We start from the raw sequence: 22318 nt of genomic DNA on the forward strand, positions 1-22318 counted from the left end.
GGTCCGTCACTAATAGGGTCTTTGACCTCTTGGGGTCCCAATTTTAGAACATGAGCAAAAAAGACAGGCTGTCTGTTAGTCACAAAGGCTGTAGAAAGTGCAATCCTACCATATATAAACATACATAATATTGACCAATATAGCATAGACATATGTGCATACACACACTATATTCATATATATATACGTTTAATATAAATATATACAAGAAAGCTGTAAGTCATGTTTTTCATTGTCAAAAAAGGGAGTTTAAAATATGGAAAGGGAGAAAATTAGAGGAACTCTGTGGTATTTGATTAAAATTAGAGGATCCAGTGTGAACTACTCACGAGTGTCAATGTATAGATATGTATATTTAGATATATAATATACACAAACATTACATGTAGACATAGACATAAATGGTATAGATGTGAATGTGTATGTGTGTGTGTATAGGGACACACACTCGCACATTCCCTAGCTCTGTGCACTGAGAGGGCCTTGGAGCAGTAACACCCCAACAGCAATGCACCCAGATCTAGTGCCAAGTACCAAGATCTTGGCGTTTAAATACCATCCTCCGCCGAAACAGTCAAAACTCCTTGGCTGTGACAAGAAGAATTATGAGGTGAGCTTGAACTAATTTATGTCAGAAAGCAAGGAAGCGCTTAAGGAATGATATAGTTCTTCTCAAAAGGCCACAGAAGACAGTTGAAGAGGATTTCACTTGTTAAATCTGGTAATTTGAGATTAAGGAAAAAAAATGATCTCTTCAATTTGATCTATAAATTTAACACAATTATTATCAAAATCCAGCAGACTTTTTTTGCAAAAATCGACAAGCTGATCCTAAAATTTATATGGAAATACAAAGGACCCAGAATAGCCAAAACGATTTTTAAAAAGAACAAAGTTGGAGGACTCACACTTCTCAATTTAAAAGTTATTGTATGGGGGGTGACTGGTTAGCTCAGTTGGTTAGAGCGTGGTACTGGTAGCACCGAGGTTGCCAGTCCGATCCCCGCATAGGCCACTGCGAGCCACTGCGAACTGCGCCCTCCTTAAAAAAAAAAAAAAAAAAGTTACCATAAGGGAAGAGAGGAGGGAGGTTGGGGGAACTGGGTGAAAAAAAAGTTGCTTAAGGGAGAGATCGGGAAAAGTTTCTGTAAAGGGCTAGATAGCAAGTATGTTAGGCTTTGTGGACAGTACAGCTTCTGTCACAATTCTGTTTTTAGTATATTCACACTGTTGGGCAATGGTCACCACAATCTAATTTTAGAACATTTTGTCACTTCCTAAAAAAGCCTTGTACCTATTAGCAGTCACTCCCTATTTTCCCACTCCATGTCTCCGAGCCATGGACAACCACTACTCTACTTTCTGTATTCTCTATAGATTTGCCTGTTCTGGACATCTCAATTAAATGGAACCACACAATATGTGGTTTTTTGTGACTGGCTTCTTTCACTTAGCATAATATTTTCAAGGTTAATTTTTGTTGTAGCATGTATCAGTATTTCATTCCTTTCTATAGCTGAATAATATTCCATTGTATGAATATACCGTCATTTTTTAGCCATTCATCAGTTGATGGACACTTGGATTGTTTCCATTTTTTGGCTATTATGAATAGTGCTATTATGAACAAAGTACAAGTTTTTATGTAGACACATTTTCATTTCTCTTGGGTATATACATAGGAGTGGAATTGCTGAGTCAAATAGTAGCTCTATTAGGTTTAATCCTTTGAGTAGCTGCCAGACTGTTTTCCAAAGTAGCTGTCCCATTTTATCTTCCCTGAGCAGTGCATAAGGGTACCAACTTTCACATATTAAACACCGCTTGTTATTATCTGTCTTTTTTATGATAGCCATCCTAGTGGGTATGAAGTAGTATCTCATTGTGGTTTTGATTTGTATCTCCCTGTTGAATAATGATGTTGAGCATCTTTTCATGTGCTTATTGGACATTTTTATATCTCCTTTGGAAAAATGTCTATTCACATCCTTTCCCCATTTTAATGGGTCATTTATGCTTTTATTGAGTTGTAAGAGTTCTTTTATAGTCTAGATACATGCCCCTTATCAAATAAATGAGTTGCACCTATTTTCTCCTATATATGGGTTCAGTTTCTTGATAGTGTCCGGTGAAGGACAAAATCTTTGAATTTTGATGAAGTCCAATATATTTCTTTTTTTCATTTGTTACTTGTGTTTTGGTGTCATACCTAAGAAACCATTGCCAAATATATGGTCATGAAGATTTACCCCTGTATTTTCTCCCAAGAGTTCTACATTTTTAGCTCTTACATTTAGGCCTTTGGTCCATTTGAGTTAATTTTGTGAGGTAGTAATACAAATTCATTCTTTTGTATGTGGATATGCAATTGTCCCATTATCACTGCCAGAGTTAGTAGACTATCATACTTCGTTCTGTGGCCCAATTTCCAAGGCTTTGTGATTTTTGCTTTTTGCATCAAAAATTCCGTCACAGTTGAATTTAGTCATCGTGAGCATCAACATGAAATCACAGATTTTCTACCAACTGAACAAAATGTGCCCTCGGGCCAGTTTTAAATTAGGCTCATGCAACAAAATGAACATTTCATATGAAAGCTTTTGTGTAGGTGTGCCCAAGCTGTCACATTCAATAAACAGGACCAAATGCCTTAAGAATTGAAGACTTAAGTTTTCCATCAGGCTGTCTCTAGAGAGGTTCCAAACAAATAAAATAGTAAAATCTGAAGAAACCATGTTTGTTTTTTTTTTTGTTTGTTTGTTTGTTTGTTTTTTTTTTACATCAACCAAGGAAGAGTGATACTAAGTAATTTGCAAGAGTGTCAAGTGTCAAGGCTGATTCAGTTCATTATAGCACTGATTCCGAGGGGCGGGTGCCAGCTGTATTTGCCCTTGAAGGATAAATGGTACCTTGAGCTCTGGCAATGAACCACAGGGTCTTTGGTTGATGGGAGAAGGTGGGGAGTAGTTCTGAGGTGGAAGAATGTGGGATTTGCAGAGAGAATGGCATAGAGGGCAGTTGAACTTATAAAGGCATGCTGGGACAGGCGGGGGAAGGGCTCAAATGCCTGGCTGAAGAAATATGAAGGTGCTGTTAAGAAAAATTACTTTGAAACAAGATTAAAAGGTAGGTGGCACGCACTTTCAATGTCATACTGGGAATTAAGAGGACTTCTTCTCTTCTAAGATGTCTACTGTATTTACCAATATTTTTGCTCTTTCTATTGTGTTTTAATTCTTCCTGATAATTCTAAGTTTCCATCTTTCACTTCTGTTATATTTCAAGAACATTCTTTAGCAATTACTATAGGTTTAGTGCTGAAAAATGTAGCCAGAACAGTTGCCTACATGACTAACCTCTGATAAAAGCTTCAGACCCTGAGACTAGAGTGGGCTTTCTTGGGCAGAGACATTTCACCTGTCCCTGTAGTTTATGCTACAGTGTATCCTCTGTGGCCCTAGGAGGGGAAAGACCTAGAAGCTTTTGTCGGAGTTCTCTGGACTTTGCTTGATGCACATTTTTGTTCTGATGCCCTTGCTCTGTATCTTTTGCTATTTATAAGCCTTAGCTGTGAGTACGGCCAGCTATTAAGTCTTGTAAATCATTCTAGTGAACCATCTAACTTGAGAATAATCATGAGACTCCTGAAAGAATTAAAATAGGCTAATCTTATATCCAACCACATCGATGTTAACCCTTTATCAGAGCTAACAGTTTGCCAGTTGATTTTCTTAAATTTTCTAGATAGAGGATCATATGGTCTGCAGAAAATGTGTAATCTTTTCCTCTTCCTCTCTATTTATAGGTTTTAATTAATTAATCTGCTAGGCCTTCTAGTACAATACTTTTAGCAGTATAGTTATCTTATTTATATTTTTAATGGGAAAGTTCCCAACGTTCTATCATTAATTATGATGTTTGCCATAATTTTCTAATAAACATTTTCATATTAAAGAAATTTCCTACTTCTAATTGACTTAAGGGTACTTATCAGTAATGAGTGTTAAACCTCATTAATATTTTTTACATTGTGATAATCATATGAATTTTTCTTCTCTAATGAAGCAGACTGGCACCTTTGTTTTAGGCATAGATATTTGACTACCCCTTATTTACTTTGTGGTTATTCAAGCTTTCTGATTCTTCTTGATCCCAGTTTGGGAATTCTTATTTTTTCAAGAATACCATCCACTGTCTTTTTCTTTGTTTCATTAAAATTTTTGTTTTAACTTTAAATGAAATAGCCAAGAACAACTGGTAATACTAGTGATTTTTCAAAAAAATATTCTTTTATACGGACATATTAAAATAAACATTTAAATAATAACATTGCTAACATTAATAATTATAAGTGGTCTTCGTCTCTTAACATTGAATAATTATCTGCTTCCTCTATGCCACATCTTACATACAGGCTTTCCCCCTTCAATTATGAAATATATATTGCATAGAACTCTCTTTGAGGTACTGCATTAAATGTGATTCTTATACACTTGGTTGGAATATCAATAAATTTGGTATCCATCTGTACAGACATCTCTAGGCTTCTTTTTAGCTGTTATGTCTGACCAGGATATTGCATATATACCCCAAATGGTAACAACAGTATTTCCCATCCAGTGCTCTTCCAGAATCTCACCACTCCCTCGTTAAGAGGTGGAGTTATGTTCCCTCCCATTGGTGGACCCTGCGATAGCTTCAACTAATAGAGTACAGTGGAAGTAAATGCTATGTGACTCCTAAGGCTAGGTCATAAAAGGCAATACAGCTTTCATTTGGCTCTTTCTCAACATGAGGGAGCCACTTTGGAAAGGGATCTGCTAGCTCTCAGAAGAGCTGTCCCAGCTGCTGCCATGTGGAGCAGAGACAAACTTTCTCTGCCTGAGTCCCCACCAGACTGAAAATTTGTGAGCACAATAAATGGCTGTTTTTAAGCCACTGTGTTATTATATAGCAATTGATAACTGACACAGGATAAATCTGAAAAGCGCTGAGAGTGGAAGCATATTGCTTCTGAACTTTGTTCATTTTAAAAGCTTTCTTCTCATGGCTTCCATGAGATCACAGTCTCTGATTTGTTCGTAACTTGACCTTTGTCCCTTTGCTGGTTTATCATTCTTTATGACCTACAAATATTAATGTTCCCAAATGCTCAATCTTGGGCCCTGTCCTTTCAGCTGCCCTTTTCTCCCTAGGAGATCTCATACAGTCCTATAGCTTTAAATATCACTTGTATATCGAGGACTCCAAAAGTTATACCTCCTTATGAGGAGCATTCCCCTAAATTCCTATCAGTATTTTGAACTGCCCACTTAACAGCTCCATTTGAATGTTTAGCAGCCTTCTCTGCCTCAATTTGTTCAAAGTGGAATTATTAATCCAACATCCCCTAACCTATTTCTCCCCTAGTCTCCATAAATCTCCACCAATCAGTTGTGGAGGTAAAAAACTTAGGGTTCATCTTTGAATCCTTTTTCATCTCACCCTCCACATTCAAACCATTAGTGATATTAACAGACTAGTGTGTCCCTTTCTGCACCTTTCTCATTATTCAGACATACTTACACAAGCACTTATATTAATATGCACATTTATGGCTTTTGGTTTAACTGAAAGACTCCAAATGCATATTATTCTGGAACTTACTTTTTTCCCAATTACATCACTATGTTAGTAGATACAGATTCAACTCTATTTTCCCCCCTAATTTCTTAATGGATCTCTAAATATATAGAAACATCTGTGTGTGTGTGTGTGTGTGTGTGTGTGTGTGTGTACCGTGTTTCCCCGAAAATAAGACCTAACCAGAAAATAAGCCCTATCATGATTTTTCAGGATGACATCCCCTGAACATAAGCCCTAATGCGTCTTTTGGAGCAAAAATTAGTGTAAGACCCGGTCTTATTTTCGGGGAAACACGGTATGTATAATAGACTATTACTCAGCCATAAAAAAGAATGAAATCTTGCCATTTGCAACAATATGGATGTACCTAGAGGGTATTTATGCTAAGTAAAATAAGTCAAACATACAAAGACAAATACCATGATTTCACTTACATGTGGAATCTAAAACCAAAATAAACGAACAAGTAAAAACAGAAATAAACTCACAGAGAACACATTGTCACCAGGTGGAAGGGGGGTTGAGGGCATGGGCAAAAAAGATGAAAGGAATTAAGAAGTACAAATTGCCACTTATAAAAATAGTCATGGGGATGTAAAGTACAGCATAGGGAATATAGTCAATAATATCATAATAACTGTGTGTCAGATGGACATCAGACTTATGGGGTGATCACTTAAGATATATAAATGTCTAATCACTCTGTTGTACACCTAAAACTAATACAATATCTTATGTTAGCTGTAATTGAAAATTAAATTTAAAAAGTTTCTCTAGTTTGCCTATCTAAGAGTGTAATTGTTGGGTTGTGGGGTATGCTTATATTCAATTTTATTAGGTAATGCCAAATTGTTTTCCAAAGCCATTGTCCCACTAACTGTATTGTGCCCTAATTCTCTAAAAACATCTTTTCAAATGTTTTTTGGCCATTAATTTTCCTCTTCTGTGATATTTGCCAATTTTAAAAATTGGGTTGTCTTGTTCTACTGATTTGCATGAGTTCTTTATATATTCTATATCAATGCAGTTCGATAGAAATAAAATACAAGTCACAAATGTAACTTAAAATGTTCTAGTAGCCACATTTAAAAAAGTGAGAACAGGCAAAATTAATTTTAATAGTATTTTTTACTGAATACAATTTACTTAACCTATCACCATTGCAACATGTAATCAATAAAAAAATTTTTTAAATCTGTTTAAAATCTGGTGTTTTATACATATAGCACATCTTCATTTGGTCTAGCTACATTTTAAGTACTCAAAAGCAACATGTGGTTAGCAGCTAATGTATTGAACAGTGTAGCTCTAGATAGATACTTTGTTGTTGTTAGTTATGTGTGTTGCAGATTTTTCCTTCTAGTTTATGATTTTTCCTTTTCCTTTTTGTCCTGATGACAAAGTTTTAAGGGAGTTAAATTTTGCAATTGTTGGTTTGCACTTTGAATTTTAAGAAAATTTTCCCTATCACAAAGGCATGTCCCAAAGATAGTGTATTATTCTGCACTGTATTCTAAGCCTTTCCAAATTTTGTTTTTATATTGAAGTCTTTAATCTATCTGGAATTGGATTTTGGGTAAAATATGAAGTAGGGATTTCATTTCTACTTTCTCACAAGATGGAAAACCAATGGGATAACTTAGCTCCAATATTTTTGTGGTGTTTTTGTAAATGGATGTTTTATTTACTTGTACTTTTTAACTTCTAACAGCTGGAGTTGTCCCATCTGTATTAGCTTTTGATTGCTGCTGTAACAAATTACCACAAACCTAGAAGCTTAAGAAAACACAAATTATCTTACAGTTCTGCACATCAGAAGCCTAGTACGGGTCTGACTGAACTGAAAAACAGCGTTGGCAGGCTGCAATTCTTTCTGGAGGCTCTAGGGGAAAGTATGTTTCCTGCTCATTTGGGTTGCCAGCAGAATTCAGTTCCCTGAGATCATACGACCATGGTCGCTGTGCTGGCTGTAAATGAGTGAAGGTCATTGCCATCTTGCAGAGGCTGCCACATTCCTTGGCTCATGGCCCCTTCCCTCCATTTTCAAGGCCAGCAACAGGCAGGTTGAGTACTTGCCATTTTGTATCTTTCTGACCACCTTTTTGCTTTCCCCTTCAATTTTAAGGATTTGTGATTAGATTGGGCCCAGATTATCCAGGATAATTTCCTGATCCCAAGGTCTGTAACTCAATCATACCAAAGCTCCTTTTGCCACATAAAGTAACATATTAACAGGTTCCAGGGATTAGGGAATGAACATCTTTAGGGAGCTATTATTCTGCCTACCACACCATTATAAGTTGTGAACATGTTGAGTTACATGAAAATATTTGTAATATCGAGTCCAAATTTTCATTCCTGAAATAAACTCAACTTGATCATGATTTTTACTTTTAAAAAATTGCTGGATTTGTTTTAATAGTATTTTGTTTAGGATTATTGCATCTTTGTTCAAGAATGAGAATAGCTTATAATTTTCCTTTCTTGTGCTATCCTTGCCTGTCTGGGTCTGTTCATCTGTCCATCTATCCCTTTCCTTTTTGAGGGAAAATTGACTAGTTATTCCTTTTTTAACAGTTCTAGTACCAAATCGGTTTTCTATTTCTCATTGAGTCAGTTTTGATAATTTGTATTATCTTAGAAAGTTGTCCAAGTTGATCTAAGTTTTTAAATATATTGGCATCACATTTTTTTTGTTGATTTTACAATCTCTATAGTTTCCAGTTTTATCCCCTTCTTTTCATTATTTATTTGTATCTTCCATATTTACCCCAATTTTACTGAAGTCAGTCAACAGCCTTTTAAAGAATCAATTTTTGGCTTTGTGCATCTTCTCCATTAAATATCTTTTATTTCTTACATTAATTTTGTACTTTTCATTTTTATTATTTCTTTACTTCTACTTTAATTCTTAAGTTTGACATGGAATTTGTTAATTATATTTTTTTCCCTATAACATAGCATTTAAATTTCTAAATTTCCTTCTAATTACTGCTTTAGCTATACTCGTACAATTTTGCTATTTAGTTATTTCATTATTTAATTCCAATTATTTTGTGTTTCCCATTATATATATTTTTGACCAATGAGTTATATACAAGTTTGCTTTTGAATTTCTAAATGTGTTTCCCTTGCTTACTAGTGATTTTGTAACAGTTGTATGGAGATCAGGGAATGAAGCCTGTATAACATAAATCATTTGAAATTTGTTGAAAATTACTACATGAACTTACATGTGGTCAATTTTCATAAATAATCCATATGTTCATTAGAAGGATGTGAATGCTCTAACTGTTGAGCAACACTTTATATATTAATTCAATTGTCTTAATTATGTTGCTCATATCTTCTGATTCTTGTGTGTATGATCTAGCCATTATTTTAAGGTGTGTTAAAATCTCCATTACAGTGGTAAATTTTATCAATTTTTCTTTGTAGTTCTGTCAAGTTTTGCTTTTTATATTTTATAGATATGTAGTTAGGCATATAAATGTTTAGAATTACCAAGTTGTAAGGTCCCGGACTTTTTATCATTATTTAGTAAACTTTGTTCATTTACAGTTGGTCTGATGTTAACATAGCTCTACCAGCTTTCTACTGTTATATTAGCCTGATATCTTTTTCTGTCCTTTCACATCTTTCTGTATTCTGTTTTTAAGACTATCTCAAAAATAACATACAGTTGGATTTTATTTTGTCCATTTTATACTTTTTTTAAACTAGAGAGTTTATTCCATTTACTGTAATTACTGACATATTTGTATTTATTTTTTACCACATTATTTGTGATTTCTGTTTCACCATTTTTGTCTCTTTTTTCTATGTTCTGATCTTGCTTCTTTTGTTTTTAAATTCTATTTCTCCCTCTATTGATTAGAAAATCATAAAGCTCAAACTTAGTGTTTTCACCCTCTTCCCAAACAATGTAAGGACCTTGGAAAACTTCAACTCCAGGCATCACCCTCTTTCAAATTATGACTTATTGTCCAGGATATCATATCTATCTTGCTTTACTTTTTTAACCACACAAATTATGTGTTGTTATTATTATTACTTTATACATAAATATTTTTGAGTTTTAACCACTCATTTACCAATTTCTTTGCTCATCATTCCTTCTTATATCAGGGATGATTATTTTCTGTTGGTGGTAAACTTGAGATTTTTTGGCATCAAAATGTCTTGAATCAGATAACCAGGTTCAAATCCTGGCTCTACCATGCTTTAGTCACGTGACCCTAGATGGGGATGAGTTCTAGGACTCAAGGCCTGGGGCTTGCTTATCCCTTCCAAGTTTGCATCTTTTGAGGAGCACAACCAGTCCTCTGACAATCTTCACTTGGGAGAAGGATTTGGTAAGGAAAGAGTAGGATGGGAAAAGGCAAGAGTGAGTGGGTAGGAGTGGCTTCCCCATTCAACTCCAGCTATGGGTTCAAGGGAAAACCACCTCTTCCTTCTTTCCTAAAGCCTTACTTAGCCAGGTTCCCATTTGAGGCAGCAGTGTTTTGGCCTGGGCATATTGAAAAAAGGCACCTCAGAGGACCTCCCTATCTTGATTTTATTGCTTCTGTGTTGTGTCAGTCCTAAGAAGAAATGTCTGTCAAATATTACCGCAAAACTTTTGTTTACAAATAGTAGTTTTGGAGAATGTGTTCAGGGAATCAACTGGTGTGCCTCCCTCTCCCTCAACACTATTTTTCCTTTTCTCATCCCTTTACCAGGTACCTGGAGCTAAACTGTGGGCAATGTCCAACCTCTGGCCTTCTGTCTCCCCCCCCTAAGGCAAGAGATGCCAGAGTCTACTCTGTTTCACTCACTACTGGCTACCATGGGGTCCCCTGGGATGAGGGTGGTCAGAGCTGATAGAAGGCAGTTAATCAATGGCAGGAGCAATTATGGTTTTTATGGTTTTTAGTACTCTAGAAATGGGATGCCTCTTATATTTTACTTTAAGACTTTTGACATTTTTCCTTTAAACAAATGTGGACTAAAACAGGGGTTCTATGGAAAGTAACGTCACAGACTGATCTGATCATAAATTCCTAACTGGGAAGGTCATGGTGGGTAGTCACGCCCCAGGCAAGTAACTTTTTAGTTTATCTTTGCCTTAAGCAAGCCCTGTTCAGTGTTTCTGTGCATCTAGGATTAATACACCTTTGGAATAAGCTGTAACCACCCTCAAGAGAGCAGCACACAGTCTTATTACCTATCCTATAGTCTACTCCCTGCCATGTTACCTCCCCCCCTCACATAATCTTCCTTACATTCCCTCCTCAATTTCAAATGTATAAAACAAGCGGCAAAACTGTTATTCTCCCAGGCTGGCCAAATGGCTCAGTTGGTTAGAGTGCGAGCTCTCCATTCGATTCCCACATGGGCCAGCGAGCTTTGCCCTCCACTAGATTGATGACAACTAGCTGCAGCTGAGCTGCTGGAGGGGCAATCGGATGGCTCAGTTGGTTAGAGCGCGAGCTCTTAACAACAAGGCTGCCTGTTCAATTTCCACATGGGATGGTGGGCTGCGCCCCTGCAACTAAAGATTAACAATGGAGACTGGACTTGGAGCTGAGCTGCGCACTCCACAACTAGATTGAAGGACAACTTGGGGCTGATGGGCCCTGGAGAAACACACTGTTCCCCAATATTCCCCAATAAAATTAAAAAAACAAAACAAAAAACTGTTATTCCCTGGAGCACTGGAGATCTTGCTACCTGGCAACTGTCAGTATGGCTCAAATAAACTCATAAAAATTCTCTACAGGTCTGGACGTTCTTATGTTGACACACATTTGCAGAAGGCTTTATTTTATGTAAGAAAGTAGGAGACAGTATCTAATAATTATAGGTTAAAGATCAAATTATTCCACAGCTTTGATCGGGAAGCCAGGCCCAAGTATGTGTTCTGAGGATGCATTCTCTTTGATTTTAAAATGTGTATACAAAGAACCCCTAGTACAATAATAGATGAGGGCATTTAGTAGTGCTCAATCTTCTAACAATCTTGCCCGTAAAAATTTGGTTCATTTACTAATGTTTGGGCTTGGTATTTCCCACTGACCCCCATGGTTTCACGCTTATGGAGCCCAGCTGTACCATCTCCTGCAAGAGAACTGTTTGTTATTAAGGAAATAGGAAACCGGTACCTGACTGCTTTTTTCTCATTCACCTCAGTTTAGGTCCTTATCACCTCATATTTACATTGTTTTAGCCATCTCCACCTATAATTAAAATAGCCCTTTACTACCTGTGTCTCCAGTGTCAAGTGGCTTCCAGTAGCCTACGTGGCATGTAAGGCATGGCCCAATCTATTCTTTCAAAGCCTGAATAAAATATGATAACACTTACTGGACACTTACTCAATGAGAGGCATTGCACAAGCATGTTTCACACATTTTAGTTGAATAATCACAACCTCCTCAGTGCCATGTAGAATACCCGTTTTATGGATGAAAAGTAACCATGCCCAATGTCACATAGCTAGAAAGTGGCAGTGCTGGTATACAATGCCAGGTATAGCTGGCTCTTAACTGCACTATGTCTAAGAGCCGACATTTATTGAAGGTTTCAGGCTTTACAAATATTATTCCTCACAACCGTGAAAGACCTGTCCACATTAACATTCTCTTACAAAGAGAAAAAGTACAGAGAAATTAGGTAACATTCACGGTCTGTAGAGAAGACTTGAACCTAGGGAGTTGGATGGTCCCTGAACCCGGACCCTATGCCTAAAGGCACCAGAAAAAAAAGCCAAGATAATCCCCAAGTGAGAGGAAACAGTGATGATTAAACATTAATAGACACTGTCAGAATTATCATTCACACACACACACACACACAGTAAAGAATGTCTATGCTCTTAGATCACATTTCAGTAGTTATGACATAGTATATTGTCCTAATTCAGGCTGTTATAACAGAATACCATAGACTGGGTGACTATAAACAACAGAAATTTATTTCTCACAGTTCTGGAGGCCGGAAGTCCAACATCAAGGTGCCAGCATAGCGGAGTTGTGGGGAGAGCCCTCTTCTGGGTTGCAGACTGCCTTTTCTCATTGTAGTCTCACATGGTATTAGATGCGGAGAGAGCTCAGTGGGGTCTCTTTTATAAGGACACTAATCTCATTCATGCCAGCTGTACGCTCAAGACCTAATAATCACCTTCTAAAGGTCCTGCCTCCTAATACCGTCATCTTGGGATTTGGGATTAAAACATATGAACTTGGTGGCGGGGGTGGGTACACAAACATTCAATCCATAAGACAGACAGACCTCCATCCAGATGTTTGCTGGTAAATTCCGACTCAAAATTATAGTGGAAAAAAAAACCAACTCACACAAGAGCTGATCCTATGAGCCCCAATTTCAAAGTGACCAACTGCAATAAACTCTTCAATATCCTGAGAGTTTAGCTAATGGCTTTATACATTCTTGCTTCTCATTCCAAAAATAACTAAAAACCCGTAGCCCTTTCAAGTTATCCTACTTAATCTCACCATGTCATTTTTGCAGGAAAGTGATTAATCTTGTTTTAAAAGGACATTTCCTCCAAGGCCTTACGAACCAAGCAGAAGACCGGAGCTGCAGCCTTCCAGATGTGGGGTGGGGGCAGAATACTGCTCCCAGTGAAGGTGTGGGTGGTGGGGACGCCGCGGGGAGGTGGGCAGTGGGAGCAGGAGACCAGCGGTAGGAAGGAGGGGCATCCCGGGAACTTGGTTGAGGGCGAATCTCCGGCTTAGCTGCGTCTCCGTATTTGTTGAGGGGGCGAGATGAAGGGGCAAGAGGAGAGGAAGCGAGGAGAAATAATGGAGACGGGCGAGAGGGTCGCACGCGAGGCGCGGCGACCACGTTACCTCAGAGCCCCGGGGCTCCGGATAGCGGCCCTCGGCGCCGCTGTGCATTCCGGCGCTCCAAGAGGGCAGGTCTTCGAGGGCCGCGGGGCAAGAAGGCTAGTGTCCCGGTGGGTTCGGGCAGTTCTCTCGACGTCGCCTGCCAACAACTCTGGGGCGGCCCAGGTCACGCCTCAGTCCCCCGCCACCTCAGTGGGCATGAGGGAGGGTCGCGGCGCCGCCTCTCTTGGTCCGGGGCGGGCCAACAGCGCTCAGGCCCGGGGCTTATTGTTCCGGGAAGCCGCACGCAGGGTCCGGCCGGTCGGCCAGCTGCGCCTAGCCCAGCCCGCGCCTGCCTGGGGTTGACCAGCAGCTGCAGGCGCGCCGAGTGGCGGCGGCTGACGCGCGTACCGTGCGTGTCTCTTTAAGGGGCCGGCCCTATTGCGGCTGAGGGGCGGGCGGGGTGCGCGTCGCTCCCCAAGTGAGAGTGTGGGGGAGAGAGCGGCGGGCGGGCGCCGGAGGGAGGGAGGGAGCGAGGGAGCGAGCTAGCGACGCGGGCCGCCCCTGCCGCCGCCGCCGCCGCCGCCGCGGTCGGACCAGCGGCCTCCTCCCCTCCCCTCCCCTCCCTTGCGTCGCCCTGCCGTGGGGAGGGGGTTCGCGTCGCCGCCTCCAGCCGCTCCAGATGAAGCAGCTGCCGCCGCAGCCGCCTCCGAAGATGGGGGATTTCTACGACCCCGAGCACCCGACCCCTGAGTAAGTATCAGCTCCACGGCCTCCATCTGCCGTCGGCCTCCTCAGCCCGAGCCGAGGGCGGCGCGTCGTGACGGGCGGCGGCGCGGGCCAGCGCGAGGAGTAACGGGCCCTCGGTGGACTGGCGCGGGCGGCGTGAAGAGCAGGCCCGCGCCGCCGCCTCGCCCGGGCCGCCGCGGGTCGGCCGTTGGGCCCGGTGTTGGCGCCGCTACTCGCGTTGCAGCGGCGGTTGGGCCGGGTCGGTGGGGGAGGGGCGGCTACGGCCTCCGCTGCTGCTGCCGCCGCGTCCGCACCGACCCGGCCGGTCCGAGGCCGGGCGGTCTCCTCCTGCTCCCTACGGCTCGCTCAGGCCGCTCTGCAGGCGAAGGTGGCGAGCCGGAGGAGCTGCCGGTGCCGGACTGAGCGAGAGGACACCGGCGATGGTAGGCCGCGAATCCCCGGGCTCGGGTGGAAGCCCGACCCGTCTCCCGGCCTCCCGGCGACGGCGGCTTGGACCGGAAGGGCCTAGCGCGCGTCGCTGGGCTCGGGGCCTTGGAGGGACCCGTGCTGCACTCTCGGGTTAGATTCTTTTCTGCTGGAACTCGATCCTGGCCTCGTAATGCTTCCGGCTTCAGATTCGGCACCTTTGGCACTTCGGTTTTGTAATGGTGGCGAGGTTTGTGTGGCCCCGATGTTGAGATGACACCGTGTTGTTTTTCCTCGCGAAAGTGAAAGCCTTCGGAGGGGCATACGTTCTCTTCCAGATTCAGGGATCTGCACACTTTCGAAAGGACACTCTGCTTCTTTGACAACAGGAACCTCTCACCCTAACTGGATGACTTTCTACCCCCTGTGAAGACTTACTTACTTAAAAACCAGGAATCGTGGGAGGATTCCCTAAAGAGACAGTATTCTGGAAAACCGAAATAGAATTTTGCCCGATAGTGTTTTTTCAGCCTAGGACATTTTAACATTTTTGTTAAGGGCTGTGTCTGCTACTGTATCTGATACCTCAGAGAGCTTCCTCCCCAGAGCCTGGATTCACTTCTTTCCCTACGCCCTCACAAGACTATTGTTTTACAAAGCTATTCTTAAACTCCATTTGCTGGTGTTGGTTGAAGTCTAGACCTACCATGGGACTCATTTTGACTCATTTCAAACTGAACGTTGATAGGGATTTCACATGAAACTGTCACTTTTTTGACTAGAATGATACCAATAGATTTCCTCTTTGGACACATTTTACCTTAGTTCTGCTACAACTCTTTTTTTGAACCTCTTGCTAAATCTTTTTATCTTGGTCCAAAAATGTCTGGATCTTACTTGATAGTTCGTTCCTAGGTTGGATGGCAACACAGAAGGATTCTGTTGGGGTGTTGATGGTTATCTCTGCACAAAAAGAGAAATAATTATTGTGTCTTTCTAAAACAAAACGCAACTCTTATTTGCAACAGTGAGTTTTCTCAACATGGCTTTCTGCTTTCATGTGTTCTTGCTTTTAGGTTAGACTTTTGATTTACTGCACACAATCATCAGTCGAATTCCAAAACTCACATTGTACGGTTTTAGTTTGGGACTTGGAAAACCTAAAAAAACAAAACAAAACAAACTTCTGTGTTATGGTCCAGTAAACTGTTTTTGAGCCCTTGCCCTGCACAAAATAACATGGCAGCCCCTGAATGGGCTAAGTGCCTGCTCTCAGTTCCTTTCCAGGTTGTTTGGTGTGGTCCAGAAGGTTTAAGGGTCACATCCTTACACTTCTTAGGGGAAAACATATGTGGGAAAAGGGACTCAGAAGTGCAACTTGATAGACATGAGTGGGGAGGAACCAAGAATGTTTTATTGTTTTACATAAAGTCTTGGAGTTTTTTTCAGCGCTTTTCTGTCTCCACTGCTTCAGATTTCTAACTAAGTAAGTTCCAAAATATGTATATATATATGTGGTTGACCTGCCTGGACTGTATAAAGAATTATAAAATCTTTCCTGCTGTAATACTGTAAGAACTGGAAGGGAGTGTGATAGGTATTCTGAACAACATCACCTGTTTTACAGATGCAGAAACTGAAGCCTAGAGAACTGAAGTGACAGCAAACCCTATGAGGTAGTATGTGTGAGAGAGTGTACCACTGGAGAGAGGCAAGCAGTATTTCTAAGGTTAAAGAAAGTGGATTTGGATTTCAGAGACCTGGGTTTGAGCACTAGTTGAACCTTGGACAAGTGACTTCGTCTCTCTAAGCTTGGGTGTTCTCATCTTTGAAATAGGTATCATAATGGTAGCAACCTTATATGACTTTTCGGAGGATTGAATGAGAAGAATGTATGAAAAGCACTTGGCACAGAGTGTGGCGTGTGTGAGTTCATCTAGCTAGGGTAATCAGGGAAAACGTTTTAAGAGTTAGGATTTTAAGTAAAGCATGAAAAGATCAGGTGGGCTTGTGAGGGGGTGACATGGCTGGCGGAAGGAATGACCAGGTGGCCTTTTTAGACTTCAGATAGTTTGAAATGTTTCCTAAGAAACATGAAGAAATTGAGGCATGAAACATAATTTCAGTTTGAAGTAACAGTTGGAACCTGATGTTCTGTATTTATCTTGTACTCAAACTTTAATCAGGCACAGCTGTAAGACTTGGCTTTTTTTGGGTGGCATATAGGCTTGTGTTTCAGGTGAAAACGGCTGTAATCACCTGAGTATCTGTGCATTAGGTGTCTGCTATCCTGCAAGCTCAGGGCCAGGTGTTGAGGACACTGTAAATTAGAACCAGTCAGAGTTTTCTAGAGACAGGCAAGTACTTGACAGTTGTAGAAATGCTGTTCTTTGAACACATGGGTGTTTATTTTGTGCCAAACATAGGCACACTAGGGGATGTACAAAACAAAATTTTGCCCTTGTGGGCACCTGCTATTCAGGGTTGGTAAGCAATAATACAGAATGTTTAAAGGTAAGTGCTTTGAAAAATGGAGAAGAACAAGGGGGATCCAGAATTTCTGAGGAAGTTGTTGCGATTTAAAGTGAGGTGGACTGGGTGAGCCTTCTTGAGAGATATGTAGGCCAAGACTCAAAGGGAAAGGAGTTGGGCACATTAATATCTGATGGGAAAGCATTCCAAGGAGAGAGAATAGTTAGTTTCAAGGCACTGAAGCAGACCTAGTGAGTTTTGCCCAGTATGGCTAGATGGAATGAACAAAAAAGAGTAATAGGAGATTGGATCGGGGTGGGGTGCACTTTTCACAGGTCTTCGTAGAGCTATCCGAAGGACTTTTCCTGTTCACAGGTCTTCGTAGAGCTATCCGAAGGACTTTTCCTGGAGCTTTCAACAGAGGAATGACATGGTTTGCTTTCAGCTTCAGAAGGATCTACTCAGTTTGCAGGGGGAAACAGTAGTAAAAGCAGGGAGACTCGTAAAGAAGCTAGTCATCTAGGAGAGAAATGTTGGTGACTTGTACCAAGGTGGTAACAGGAGATGGTGAGAAATGGTTGAATTCTGGATGTACTTTGAAAATCAAACCAACGTGACTTGTTGATAGGTCAGATGTAGCATGTGAGAGAGGAGCCAAGGACGATCGCAAGGCTTTTGGACTGAGCAGTTAGCAGGATGTTGTTGCTATCAACTAAGGTAGGGGTGACTGTGAGAAGAGCAAGTTTGGGGAATCGATTCGGAGTTCAGTTTTAGACATGAAAGTTTGGGATGCCTGTTAGACATTCGGGTGGAATTCATATCCAAGTCTGAAGGTCAGAGAAAGGTCTGGACTAGAGATAAATTTTGTAGTCATCAACTTAGGTAGTATTCAGAGCCACTAGACTGGATGAGATCACCAAGGGAGCCAGTGTAGAAAGAGAGAAGGTCCCAGGACGAGTCCTTTTAAACTGCAGTGTTAAGAGGATTGTTAACTGTGCAGTGTGAGGGTGTTAACATGGGCAGCGTCCATAAACAACTGGGGGAAATTACCTGTTCACTAACCTCTAACTAGAAGTTAGCATTTCTTTTTATTACCAGTGTAACCAGCAAACTACATATTAACATTACCTGGGTTTTTACTACTGGTACAAATCATAGATATTTTTATAATATTTTGTGGTTATTGTAGATATCTCAAAATGTCATCTATATTCATCATTACATCGAAATACAGTAGATATGAGATCTACTAGATTGTTAAGAAGCATGTATATTACTATATCACACATTTGGGTTCTTTGTCCCCAGAGTAGCTGGTCGTCTTTGTAATCATATGTATTTTATTTTACACATTTAAAAATATTAAGCTGAGATGAAATCTTTAGACTTCATCAGACTGCCAAATGGCCCAAGGCACAAAAAAAGTTAAACCCCTAGGCTCTGGAGCCATAATTCCTTGTTTAGACTCTTACCTCTTTTACTTAATAGAATTATGAACTTGGGCAAGTTTTGTTATGACTCTGTACCTTGGTGTCCTTATTTATAAGATGGGGGTCATAATACTTTGTTTCCCCAAAAATAAGACCTAGCTGGACAATCAGCTCTAATGCGTCTTTTGGAGCAAAAATTAATATAAGACCCAGTAGTATAGAATATTATATTGTATTATATCATACCTGGTCTTACAGTAAAATAAGACGGGTCTTATATTAATTTTTGCTCCAAAAGACGCATTACAGCTGATTGTCCGGCTAGGTCTTGGTTTTGGGAAAACATGGTATTATTTTCTTCAAAGGATTTTATGAGGATTTAAGAATTAGGATTAGTATTGGATGGAAAGATGCAGCTAGAAAGAATAGTAAACTTTACAAGGCACCGTGATATGAAAAGAATGGTGAATTTGGCAAAACTGAAGTTTATTAACTGGGAAAAATATTTCAACATCTTCAATAAAATATAAAGCTGTGAGGATAGTCAAAATTCTCAAAATTCTCATAATTCACCTTAGCTATAGTGGGGATGGAGATGCCATGGGAAGCCAACTAAGAGAAAGTATCATAATGTCACCAGATTCCATATATGGTCCAGACATTTAGTAGCTTTGCCGATAGTACATAAATCAAAATTTTTGCTATAAAAAATCTCTCTTATAAAAATAAGAGAGAAAAAGCTTTGTAGTGATTGAGGTGTGGTTCTAGAGGCTGGAGTACCCCCTTCAGGCTACTCCGGTACGTAGGAGGGCAGAATATGACTTGGAGGATTTTCTGGTGAGTATGGAAAGCCTGATGAACTATCCTAGTACTTAGGATAGAGTATATCTCTCCAGCATTCATGTCCCTCTTTGCTCTTGCCTTTTTTTAATTTTTTAATTTTTTTTAAAAGACTTCTTTTTTAGAAAACTTTATTGGGGAATATTGGGGAACAGTGTGTTTCTCCAGGGCCCATCAGCTCCAAGTGTTGTCCTTCAATCCAGTTGTGGAGGGTGCAGCTCAGCTCCAAGTCCAGTCACTGTTTTCAATCCAGTTGCGGGGGGGCACAGCCCACCATCGCATGTGGGGATTGAACCAGCAACCTTGTTGTTGAGAGCTCACGCCCTAACCAGCTGAGCCATCCAGCCACTCTTGCCTTTTTTTCTAGATTTTAGGCGGACCGTTCTTCTATACACACACTAGGTTTTTTTGTCCCCGCCCCATTTTTTTTGTTTGACACACGTGTCTTAGGAAGTTATCAAGCAACTGTTGATACAGTTGTGTTTTCCTAAGAAATGTTCAAACTGCCAAGGTATAATTTATACATACAAAATTATCTATCTGTCTATCAATCAATCATACTTCCCACATTTCCTTAGTGGAACTTTGGTATTTCCACATTTTTTCTGCCACTTTTCACTGTGGTGACTTAACCGATTCAATCTATTCTCCTTTAAAAAATTGAAATACATTATGATTTACTCTTTAACAGATATTATAATTTTTCTTGACCCTGATATTCAGTGTTGTTCCATGAGAGTTGTAAATTTTGGCAGAGAAGCTGGAATAGTCATATGCTGGATGTCAAAAGATGGCTAGCCCAGCTTAGGGAATCAAAAGTTGAATCCCTTTATCATTTCTGTTAATTCTTCCATAGTACTATGGAATGGCTTGTTTGGTAATTATTGTAAGACCCTGAGAGACAATTTATATTGGAAACTGAACCATTTACACCTAGAATCACCGAAAATCAGGTTTAGAATCCTTTCTTTTGTTTTTTTAAATTTTTATTGAAGAATATTAGGGAACAGTGTGTTTCCCCAGGGCCCATCAGCTCCAAGTCTTTGTCCTTCAATCTAGTTGTGGAGGGCGCAGCTCAGCTCCAAGTCCAGTCACCGTTTTCAGTCTTTAGTTGCAGGGGGTGCAGCCCACCATCCCATGCTGGAATTGAATTGGCAACCTAGTTAAGGGCTCGTGCTGTAACCAACTGAGCAATCCAGCCGCAGCTCGTTGTCTTCAATCTAGTTGTGGAGGGCGCAGCTCACTGGCCCATGTGGGAATCGAACCAGTAACCCTTTTAAGAGCTCACACTCTAACCAACTGAGCCATCTGGCCGCCCCTCTTTTGTTTTTTCAGAGATCCACTCTTTAGGAAAAAAAGAAAGCCTTTTATTTTGAAAAAAATTTCAAAGTTTCAAGAATAGTATAATGAGGGGCGGCTGGATGGCTCAGTTGGTTAGAATGCGAGCTCTGAACAACAGGGCTGCCAGTTGGATTCCCACATGGGCCAGTGAGCTGTGCCCTCCACAACTAGATTGAAGGACGACGATTAAAAAACACACCATTCCCCAATATTCCCCAATAAAAAAAATAAAAAATAAAAAAATAAAGAATTCATATATATTTTCATCTAGATTAACTAGTAATTGAAATTTTGCCACATTTGTTATATCTTTCTATATAAAAATATAGACATGTGTTTGTTTATTTTTGGCTCAACCATTTGAGAGTAAGTTGCAAACATGACCCTTCACCCCTAAATATTTCATAATATTACATAAGAACAAGCATTCTCTTAGGTAACCAATATACAATAATCAAATTAAGGCAATTGAACATAACAATACTGTTACCTTTATACAGTTCATATTTAAATTTTTCCAGTTGTCCTGCTAGTGTCTTCTTTTTTCAGTCTAGAATTACACATTTCACATAATTGTCATGTCTCTTAGTCTTTAATCTCTGAGGATAGAGCTTTAAATTCAAGCTTTAGAGGTACTTTACTATGATCTCTTTGTACTAACCATAAATGTGATATTTTAAAAACAGTAAGTGTGTGGTAGTTATGTTTAAAATGGTTTCTTATTTAAATTGCCAAAACAATAAATGCTTATTGCAAAAGGATAAGGTAGTGCAGATGTTTATAGAGGAGAAAGTAACAATCCATCCTTAACATCTCTTCCCCGCTCCACCTCTAAATCCCACATCTAAGAGGTAACCACCACTAATGATGTAGTATATACCTTTCCAAACCTTTTTCTTTTGATTTTTGTTTTCACAAAATGTAGTTGAACTACTACTACACATACCATTCTACCTTTTTTTTACATAATGTATCATCTGTATGTTTGCACTTACATATAACATGCTTAACTTTTTTAACAGGCAATATCCTATACTATGGATATACTATATTGCTTTGTTTTCTTAAGGTGTCTGGTTATCATGATAAGCAGTTTAAAAGGGCCTTAGGACATGTACTATGTGGAATCCGGTGTCTCCTTCCAAATGTTTCCTTATGGTGTGAGTCTATCTGTTAATTTGTGATAATGTTTTCATGATTTTGTTTATATAGTTTGACTCATACTTTTTAAAAAAATTTATTGTACATAGTTATGTCTGTTTGCCCTGTCTCATTCTGATAGATAAAAGAGCTTTTATTCCTGCCCTACTTTGATTAGTTGCTTGGTTATTTTAAAGAGAAAACTCAAGGCATTAGCACACACTCTTGAAAATGGTTGGTTTGAAGCTGGCCAACTGAAAATTCAATAGGTTTGTTGTTTTTCATAATGGGATTTATATTTGGAAGTCTACTTTCGTGGATTCAAATGAGAGGCAATTACCTTGTGTAATTTTTGGTTGCCGTCTCCTAATAAAATGTTGTATTTGAGTCCCTTAGCTTTGCAATTCATGTATAATGTACTTTATATTCAATTTGGTAGGTTTGTGTTTTTTTTCCCCAAATCAAGCTGACATTTACCTCAGTGTC

General features: G+C 39.9%; 1 protein-coding gene across 4 annotated transcripts in view; it reads left to right on the forward strand.

The window, feature by feature from the left end:
• The first annotated feature begins 13955 nt into the window (after positions 1-13955).
• Positions 13956-22318, forward strand: part of SETD2 (SET domain containing 2, histone lysine methyltransferase) — a 112067-nt gene continuing 103704 nt past the window's right edge. For 3 of the 4 annotated variants that reach the window (XR_004425414.1, XR_004425415.1, XM_033131534.1), the window contains exon 1: positions 14098-14207. Coding sequence is in view for 2 of the 4 variants with exons in the window: in XM_033131534.1 (XP_032987425.1) it covers positions 14137-14207 (71 nt within the window). In the remaining 2 variants the exon portion in view is untranslated. Of the gene's footprint in view, positions 14208-22318 lie in introns of all 4 variants that reach the window. The other variant, XM_033131533.1, reaches the window with a different exon arrangement.

The sequence above is a fragment of the Rhinolophus ferrumequinum genome, chromosome 17 (assembly GCF_004115265.2).
Source record: "Rhinolophus ferrumequinum isolate MPI-CBG mRhiFer1 chromosome 17, mRhiFer1_v1.p, whole genome shotgun sequence".
Taxonomy (NCBI): domain Eukaryota; kingdom Metazoa; phylum Chordata; class Mammalia; order Chiroptera; family Rhinolophidae; genus Rhinolophus; species Rhinolophus ferrumequinum.